The 10,596-nt window shown below is 36.3% G+C and overlaps 1 protein-coding gene across 1 annotated transcript in view; it reads left to right on the top strand.

Moving 5' to 3' along the window:
- LOC107758535 (GDNF family receptor alpha-4-like) overlaps nt 1-6,405 on the top strand; it is a 34,151-nt gene extending 27,746 nt beyond the window's left edge. The window contains exon 8 of the mRNA XM_016576294.1: nt 5,606-6,405. Coding sequence (XP_016431780.1) covers nt 5,606-5,830 — 225 coding nt within the window. The 3' untranslated portion in view covers nt 5,831-6,405. The remainder of the gene's footprint in view (nt 1-5,605) is intronic.
- Nucleotides 6,406-10,596: the final 4,191 nt, after the last annotated feature.

Genomic DNA, 10,596 nt, shown 5'->3' with positions numbered 1-10,596 from the left:
ATCTGCTGAATATGCAAATGGTTCAATAACTTCATGTTCTTATTTCTCTTCTCTTTAAAGGGTTAAGCTTTAACCCTTTCCTATACAAACTGTGTGTGTGTGTGTGTGTATGTGTATGTTAGACCAGTTTAAGTGTTTATGTGTATGTTAGACCAGTTTAAGTGTTTATGTGTATGTTAGTCCAGTTTAATTGTTTATTGTGTGTGTTAGACCAGTTTAAGTGTTTATGTAGTATGTTGGACTAGTTTAAGTGTTTATGTAGTTAATAAAGTCATTTATTTGTATCACACTTGACGTTGTTCATTGTTTGCTCATAACTGGAGTCACTTAATCATGCAGATTTATGCTACAAGCTCTTTGTAGAATTGTACAGTAAGAAAGTTATTTCCCTTAACCAGGAAATTAACGTTCTTAGAATTGACAGACAGTTGACCCTGAGAGGTCAAGTAAATATCTACAGCGGATCTAAATATTTGTAATTAATTATAACTAGTTATGATTAATTATTCATATTTCCCCATGAGCTGATTCGCTACAATACAAATGTGATACTTCATTATTAAAAATATTTATTTTAATATCTCAGGGATACTTCAAATAAAAATATATTAGGTGAAAGAGGATCAGATGACAAAAAAGTTAGTTTGTGCATTTTAATGTGTTTGAAAGACAAACACCTTCAAAAAGAATACATAGTAAAGTAATCATGTAATCCATAAAAAAGTAACTGTAGTCTGATAATGAGTATTTTAAATTCAAATTTAAAGGGGTCATATGATGCTGCTAAAAAGAACATTATTTTGTGTATTTGGTGTAATGAAATGTGTTTATGCGGTTTAAGGTTCAAAAAACACATTATTTTCCACATACTGTACATTATTGTTTCTCCTCCTTTCTTTGCGTTAACATTTGGGCGGCGTTATGCAAATTTTCCCACATCGTGACGTAGATATGTTGGGGGCGTGTTAGAACGAGCCGTTTTAGGTAGGTGTGGCTGACTCTTAACTTCTATAAAGAATATCTCTTTGGATTTGAGACTTTAGTCTTTGCAACTTTACAGATCTTCTTTATGCACCAAGAGCTTGTAACACTCCAAAGAGAAAGGAAAAATTTAAATCGCATCATATGACCCCTTTAATATAATTACAAGTACTTACTAGTTTTTGAAAAATGATTACGTAATCCAGATGACATGTAATCAGTTACTACCCAGCTCTGATCCCAACCCACCAACCAACAAAAATAAATAAATCTTTATTTAGTGCAATTTAATAATTAAATACATAAAGTGATTTAACTTGAGTTCAACTAAATAATTAGCCTGTAGAGGCTAACTGTTAACATTAGCCAGCCTTGGCCCCATTGACAAGCTATTAGCATTTGCATAATATCTGTGCCAAAGTAATTTCTTGATAAGCTACTAAAGCTTCAGGGAGTGACATTATCCAAGTTTTATTTATTTATTTAAATATATAGCAATATACAGACACAGTCAACATCTTTAAATCAAGAGGTTTATGTCTCTCCTTTGTTTTTTTATTTTGATTATGTAGTTTTGCAATGCTTCATGGTAGTTCTTTCCCTCATTGAAGCTTTTAAGTACACATTGTACCTTTGTCTTTTTTTGTTTGCTTCAAATCAAAGTTTATAATGTTGTGATTCACCCCTTAGCTGGTTGGTTTGGTTTATATCTTATAATTTCTTAAATGATGATTTTTGTAATCCCCATGAGAAAAACACCAGTTTTTAATATGTATTAATAAATGCTACTACTACTGTTACTACTAATAATAACATTTATTAATATTTTGAATTATTTTTATTTTTATATTTTCCATTTTAATTTTAGTTAAAGTTTCATTAATGTTGTTGTGTTTTTGTCAGTTGTAGTATTTTCTATATAGTTTTTATTCATTTTTATTTCAGTTTTTGATTTAGTTAAACTAAAGTCATCAATCTAAACTAAATTAATGTTGAGAAATGTTGTCTTATTTTTTATTTATTATTATTATTTTTTTTAAGTTAAAGTTTATTTTATTTTAAGTGACATTTTTTTTTCATGGTTTTATTTTTATTTTTAGTTAACTAATAATCCTGGAAGGCACTGTTGGACTCTATTGGCTGAGCCAGTGTGACAACAATTTCCTTTAATATAATTACAAGTACTTACTAGTTTTTGAAAAATGATTACGTAATCCAGATGACATGTAATCAGTTACTACCCAGCTCTGATCCCAACCCACCAACCAACAAAAATAAATAAATCTTTATTTAGTGCAATTTAATAATTAAATACATAAAGTGATTTAACTTGAGTTCAACTAAATAATTAGCCTGTAGAGGCTAACTGTTAACATTAGCCAGCCTTGGCCCCATTGACAAGCTATTAGCATTTGCATAATATCTGTGCCAAAGTAATTTCTTGATAAGCTACTAAAGCTTCAGGGAGTGACATTATCCAAGTAAATCATTGATATTTCTGGCAAAAAGCATGTTGTTGGCTACTTTTGAATGGATGTCAATAAAGAATCATGCTTTTTGGCAGCATAATGATGTAATACTAAAGCCTGACCCCCATAGACAAGGTATTAGCATTAGTATAATAATCTGTGCCAGAGCCATTTCTTGATAGACAAATAGGCTACTAGAGCTACAGGGAGTGACACCATCCAACAAAATTAGTCACTGTTGAAACATCTTCTATTTTGCAGATTTCTTGCAAAAATGATTTTGTTAGCTACTTTTGAATGGATGTCACTGCTTTTTGACAGCATAATGGTGTAATACTAAAGCTAACCGGCTAAACCCTGACCCCCTGGCCATGTTGTTAGCATTAGCTGTAGCATAATATCCAGCTAAAGTAATTTCTTGATAGCCGATCAGCTTTTAGCACTTCAGGGAATGACACCGTTCATGATAGCAACACTTACTTGACTATGTATTGTAAAATGGATTGTATATTTGCTGCCCACATAAAAGAGAAGCAAATAATCCCTTGGCGTCCATAGGCATACAGACTTTATCAAGAAACGCTGCTCTGATCTGTGTGTCTTTGTGTTCGCGTGTCCTCGCTTTGGACCGCGTTCACATCCTCTGTTCTCAGAACTCACAGACCACAGCATTCAGCTTAGAGATAATCTGGGCCTGCAGACAAAAAGGATTCAATTCAGTTTCTGCTGTCATTTATTTCTTTCCTAGACTCTCTCTCTCACTTGTGTTCTCCAGCAAATCTCTCCTCTCCAAATGTTCCTGTCTTTCCTGATCTGTCTCTCTTGATGTGCTTCTCACTTTCTTGGCCTGTCTCTCTCTCTCTGAACGGATTAGCTAAAGGTGTTTGCAAGCAGCGGTGAATCAGTCAAACTTCATTAATATTAATGTATTCGTACCCATCTGTCTGTCTCTCTAGCTAACTCTCTTCTTCTCTTTCTCCTTCTTTTATCGTTCGTTCATAATCCCTCTCCCTCACAATCTCTCCGACCCTCTCCCTGACAAACGCTCACCATCGTATTGCTCCTACTTTTCTAAAACTGTAATTCTCAGGTGTTTCATTTATTTCTCATATGATACATTTCTCGTATCACCATTCAAATAATTTTGTCTCAGATGTTTCTCATAAAACTCCATGTAACAAAGTTTAATATATATATATTAAGTTATGTTATTTTTATATTACATTATATATTATTTTTCTGTATATCTGCCATTGTTTGGACCACAAATAACTCTCATAACACCCCCAAACTCACGCCATAGAGGACAACAATTGAACTGTGAGCTCTGAGGTTGTTAACTGATGTTATGTTTTTGTTGAATACATCAGCCTGCATTATTTCAACTTAGATTTTAAACAATCATGTTTAACAGCAGGCTGGTGAGAAACTACGTTTCCCTTAGATTCTGCAAACAAATCTCCACCAATCAGAGAAGAGAAACAAGTAAATTGTGCCAATAGAACACTTCAGTGCACCAACTCCCATTAAGCATGACAAATGACTTAACAGTCAAATCTCTCTATGCTCTCAAACTACTTAAAGACAAACTTTAAGTTGGCTTGAAAAAGCCTAGCTAGAAAGTTTGAAGTAGTTTTAAAAGCGTTAAGTTTCAAGGTTTTCAGTTTTAACTAGTTTGAAGTTTAGAATACTTTTAAAGTTTAAAGTTTTAAGGTTTTGAAGACAATGCAATTTATCAGAAAGATAGATAGATAGTTAGATAGACTGATAGGAAATATTAAATTAAATTAGAAATTTTAGATGTAGATTAATAGATTCTATGGTGTTTCTAAATGGTTTCTATGGTGTTGCTATGCGGTTGCTAAGGTACCCAGGGTGTTTGCTAGGGTGTTGCTATGTGGTTGCTAGGGTACCCGGGGCGGTTGCTAAGGTGTTGCTATGTGGTTGCTAGGGTACCTGGGGTGGTTGCTAGCGTGTTGCTATGAGATTGCTAAGGGACCCGGGGTGGTTGCTAAGGTGTTGCTATGGTACCCGGGGTGGTTGCTAGGGTACACGGAATGGTTGCTAGGGTGTTGCTATGCGGTTGCGAGGGTACCCGGGGCGGTTGCTAAGGTGTTACTATGCGGTTGCTAAGGTACTCGGGTGGTTGCTAAGGTGTTTCTATGCGGTTGCTAGGGTACCTGGGGTGGTTGCTAGGTTGGTTTGGATAGTTGCTATAGTGTTGCTATGAAGATAGATAGATAGATGGATAGATGGATAGATAGATATAGTCAGATGATAGATAGATAGATAGATAGGTAGATAGAAATAGTCAGATGATAGATAGATAGATAGAAATAGATAGATAGATAGATAGATAGATAGAAATAGTCAGATGATAGATAGATAGATAGATAGATAGATAGATAGAAATAGTCAGATGATAGATAGATAGATAGATAGATAGATAGATAGATAGATAGATCGATAGAAATATTAGATAGATGAGTTTGAATGGGTTAGAAATAGTACATAGAAGGGAAGTCTGATTGAGTCTAATGGGCTTCAGTGTGTTTAGATTTGAATTTTGACAGTTGGAGTTTGACGGAATGTTCAGATGAGCCAAGACTTTCAATGAGATGTCTATGGGATTTTTATGATTTTTAATCTTAATTTTTATGAAAACCGTAAGTCCAATCAGTTAGAAAAGATATAGCAACCCGAGTCAGACCAGTCTGAAGGTCTGGGCCGAGTTTGGTGGTTGTAGCTTTAAAGCTAGGAGGAGATACTGTTTAAATTTTTGGTCAGAAGAAGAAGAAGAAGAAGTTTAAATACAATATCAGTAAGTTGGCTTTTTCAAGCCAACTTAACAATGGACTACATCATCTGACCAAACCAAAACTCAGGTCTCATTACATGATCATATATGGACTAGAAGTTGTTTTTATCTGTTTTATTTAATTTTAATATCAAAAGGTTAGTGAGAAGCAATTTGGACATCAATCAGTCTGAACACTGGTTATGAATGGTATCTCCTTTGAAGGCATCTTGAGTAAAACAGCTCCATATTTAACAAAGCACATACAAAAGACCTGAACCAGAAGCGACGTGACCTGTTTTACCGAAGTTTGTTGTGCATAACCACCATTAAAGAGACATTTCTCTGTTTCCAAAAGGTGATCGAAAGCGAAGAAGATGGGGAGGAAGAAGAGGAGGAGGATGATGAAGAAGACCAAACCGAAGGAGGAGGAGGGTTCAACATCATCCCTCCGTTCTCAGATAAGGCGACAGTCACTAACCTGGGCTCTGAGGCCGGAAGAGTCCACAGCTCGGCCTCCACCCTCTCCATCCCTCACTTCCTACTCACGGCCCTGCTGCTGATTGCCCTCCGCTGGGGGTAGAAACCCTCACCCACACACACACACCTACACACACACTCTTACACAAAACACGCAAACACACTTCCTCCTGAAGTACTCGCTCACATCCAGACTCTACCATCGAGGGACGACAAGAACGACAGATCGAAGTGCGAAACGAGCGGACAACTGTTCTATCCCTCTTTCCTTCTTTCATTCATTCTTTTTCTCCTTCTCGGGAAGAGGGTCTGCTATAGATATAGCTGCTTGTTCATTAGGGAATCGCTTTCTGAATGGGATTCCCCGCCTGAATCATTTGAATCACACAGAAGATTCACGACTCCTCGGACTGACAGTAGCCGACGGTGAACGAATGATTAGGTCTTGCCATGCATCTATTGTATAATGTCAGTGTGCTTCAGAAAAGCGAGTTAAATCAGAAAAGCGTTGGCTTTCCTTGGGTTCGGAAAACCCGCCGTGTTTATAGTCGCTGATCATGTCGTCGTATGAAATGAGACAAAATGTATGTGTTTGTAAGTACGTGATTCGCTTGACACAAGAGCAAAAAACCTGTCGAGCACGATTTCCGAATCTTCCCGTTTCTCACGCCTCCGTGTCTCTGGTCATAGGAACACACACACACACACACACACACACCCACCTCTGCCCTGCTGCGGAGCCGATCGCGCAGATGCAAGCGGTTTTCATTTATTGCTCTATCTGCGATGTGCTTTCATTTTTTGACTCAGCACAGATTGTGCACTGTAACCAGGGGCATAAATAAAAAAACACATCCGCGAACAGAAAAAAAACTTGAGTAATAAAGCCGAAAATAAAGAAATAAACACACTAAATAAATAAATATATCGCCGCACAGCAGGTGTTGGAGTCCGGTCTGGGTTTAGAACCTGAGGGGAAGAAACAGGAAGTCATTTTCCAACCGCCTGTCGCCTGGTACCTCTCCCTGTGCCTGTTGTTTTACTTTCACAGAGATAATGGCTTACAACACAAACTGTTTATCTTGTTGTGTGTTCATGGGGACGAATTACTCGTGATGGGAACGAAATAGAAAAAAGAGATCAAGGGAAGGAACAGACGGAGACGGGGAGAGACTCAAACCCTCCAGCGAAGAGAAAAAAAACATACAGTCTAGAATCACATGCTTTTTCTCTTTCTTATAAATCTTTTGCTGACACCGATGCTTTTTTCTCAATCTCGTTTCTTTTCCTCGCTCTCGTGCATGTCCATCCATGGAAGTGAGAGAGAGAACATGGGTGGACTCGTACCGGATTCGATCGAGAACTTACTTCTCGACCATTGATGGAGTATGTTCAGTAGGTGTGTAGTATAAATAAGAGATTCGGTGCCTCGCAGAATCCTATTCCCCTTGGACCGCAAGTGGCAGCCCATTGTAATGCCTGTTCAAAAACATGACACATCATCACAATATTCTCTAGATAATCAAAATAGCCTTTTTATTTAGATTGCAAGTAAAAATGATTTTACATAATGTCTAGCACTAATAATGTCATTTTTCAACTATTCAGTTGCTAAGAATTTTGTCTGGAAACAATTAAAAACAACTATTTATATATTTATATATATATATATATATATATTAACACTTTAAAAGTTTACTGTGATACGATATTTTGTAACACTTTACTTAAAGCCTTTATGTATAATGCATTATAAAAGTAGTTTTAAAGCATTAATTATGCATTGTAATGCAACTTACAATGCATTGTACAATCTCTTGAATAATTGTAACCACAGTTAATACATTATAACACTATGCATTTTAAATTTGGTTATAATGATTACCCTTTATACCCTTTAATAACCTTTTATAATGCATTACACATAAAGGCCTCAAGTAAAGTGTTACAAAATATCTTTGATGAATAGATAGTTCAAAAGCAGGATTTTTACTGACAAACAAGTTCAAAAGACTAATTAAAAACTTAAGACATAAATAAAAAATTGTCTTCTTTCAAAAAATCTTCAAAAAATTCCCTGAAACAAGATAAAACAACACAGCATTAAGACATTAGGACTTGTTTCTAAAAACACAAATGTATTTTGTCTTACTGCACTAGTAGATTTTTTTAGTTTTAAGAATAAATGAGTTGAAACTCTTTAATACTCACATTAAAAATACATTGCTTTTAATATCTAATGTAGTGCTAATGTAAGTAAATTAATCTTGTTTTAAGGATATTCAAATATTTTTACTGATAAGTAAAAAACTGATTCAGTTCAGATGCAGCCTCCGTCTACGTCCTTCCAGATGGGTTTTTAGATCATGAGGGCTACTGAACACATTCACCTCCCTCCTCCTCCTCCTCCTCCTCATCCTCCTCATCCTCATCCTCTTCTCTGGAAGAAATTAAAGCTTAGCTAAAGTGCTCATATCTCATCTTGCATTCTCAAGAAGCACCTTCGATTACACCGACAAGACTTAACAATCAGATTCTGAACTGATCTATTATGCGGAGGAACATAGAGGGCTGCGCTCTGATTGAACAGACGTCGTGCTCCTCAACGTTTTCTCCTCCGTGGCAAGGTCAGCGAGCCACGCAGCGAGCCCGCTCAATCAGTAGGGTTAATTAAGAGAAGAAACGAGAGCGCCTCTGGATTGATGCGCCTGTCGAAATAGCGGGCAGCCTTTATGATGGCTGTTGTTATTTTTTAATTGTTATCGGGGGCCAGTGTCGTCCGCCCAGCCATAACAGAGGGAGGCAGAGAATGAGTGACATCGGAGGAGGAGAGCAAAGGCATGGGTGTCAGTGATTCACATTACAATATTTAAAAAAATAATAATAATAATAAATAAATAAATAAGCCATGCGTTAAATAAATGCACATTGCAGAAAAGTTTTGGGAGGCATAGACAGAAGAGAAGTGTTAGCTCTGTTCCGAGACCTAGCGAGCTTCCTACTTAGACAGCGTTTGAAGGCTACTGAAATGCAGTAAGATACAATACCTTGTTTTGGTCAAATTTTAAAGTAGGCCTACACTTTTCCAGGATGTGGGTGAACAATGTTGATTATAAATATGTTTCATTAAATACTGTTAAAAACTGATAAAATAGTTCAATCTAATTAAATAATGACTATTTTACCTAATTATTGCGCATATACTGCAAACATGATTTCTTAATGAGTTTTTAATTAGTCTTTTTTTAACTTGCTTATCCATAAAAATATTTGAAAATCCTTCTGGCAACACCACATAAGACATTAAAACTTAAACAAATGTATTTTTAATGAGTATTAAAGAGTTTTAAATCATTTATGTGTAAAAAAAAATGCTGCTAGTGCAACATACACTATTATCGGAAATTATATACTAATATCTTATGCAGTGTTGTCTCTCAAGTAATGTTATCTTGTTCAAGGATGTTTGGAAATTCTAACTGGAGCACAAGACAAAAAAATGAATCAACCAAATTACTGTGCATACACTGTAAAACATCGTAGTGAGTTTTTAATTAGTCTTTTTTAACTTGTTTGTCAGTAATAATACACAAAAATACACTTGTATGCTCTAAAAAATAAGTCTTAATATTTTCTGTCATGCTGTTTTTCAAGTTATCTTGTTTCAAGGATTCTAAGATATTTTAACTGAAGACAACCCCCCCCCCCACCACCACCACAATTAATATTTTTTGACTTGCTTTTTAGTAAATATATGAAAAATCCTTAAAAAATTACCTGACCAACACCACATACAATATTAAAACTTGAATGTAATATTAGAGTATTTTGTCTGTTCATTAACTCATTTATGCTTAAAAAAATCTGCCAGTGCAGTAAGACAAAATACACTCCAGTTCTCAGAAAACATTATGCTGTGTTGCTTCTCAAGTAATTTAATCTTGTTTCAAGGATTTGTATATATTTTAACTGTAAAACAAGACTATTTTTTTACTATTGTAAAACAAGACATCTTGTTTCAAGGATTTGTATATATTTTAACTGTAAAACAAGACTAAAAGACTGTATTTTATGTGTATTGGCATATCATCCTGTTAGCTTAGCAACACGCTAACATCCAACTCGAAATAGTAAGTCTAGTTTTCATGCTTATAGCACAACTTCACTAATAAAGCTGGTTAACCAGCATAATCTTGCCTGGTTAAACTAGCTAATCCACCTGGGAACACCCATGTCGTGAACCAGCATTCAAAACATGCCCAGTTCTGGAACAGAGCTAGAGAGACAGATCCCACACTAAATTAACCATAGCAATTTCGCTGTTTGCTTGCGTGTGCCGCATTACAACCACGACTTGGCCCGTACACAGATTTGCTTAATATGAGTCTAACATTTCCTCTGCGCCCATCTGCGCCTGTGTACACAAGAGAAACTTGCCACGGCGAATCCTCTGCGCCGAGCGCTAGATTGCAGGGAGCAAGGGACAGGAAAAGAGATAAACACACAATAAGGGATAAAGGGATGGAGAAAGTGGAGGAGAGAGAGCGAGAGTATGGGTTAGAGAAAAAAGCACCCCGGTGAGAGAGCTGCGAGCGTGATGGAGAGAGAAAGAGAGGAACGGGAAGATTGCAGGAGAGAGAGAGAGAGAGAAAGGAGAGAGAGGAGTTTACCCTGTAGGCTCATAGCTTTATTATTATAGTATGCGGACACTGATTTATTTGGCAGCTGCAGGCACCCGTACTGAAACTCATTTCAGTTGTACTGATGTTGATTCGCTCTCTCTCTCTCTCTCTCTCTCCTCTGGCTTTGCATTGTGAGCCCACTGGACTGTGTGCCACTGTTTGTCACCCCACAATGCACCATCAATTG

Source organism: Sinocyclocheilus rhinocerous, unplaced genomic scaffold, assembly GCF_001515625.1.
Source record: "Sinocyclocheilus rhinocerous isolate Xijiao unplaced genomic scaffold, SAMN03320098_v1.1 scaffold474, whole genome shotgun sequence".
Lineage (NCBI taxonomy): Eukaryota > Metazoa > Chordata > Actinopteri > Cypriniformes > Cyprinidae > Sinocyclocheilus > Sinocyclocheilus rhinocerous.
The sequence above is the reverse complement of the archived record's forward strand: the minus strand, read 5'-3'. Positions and strand labels throughout refer to the sequence as shown.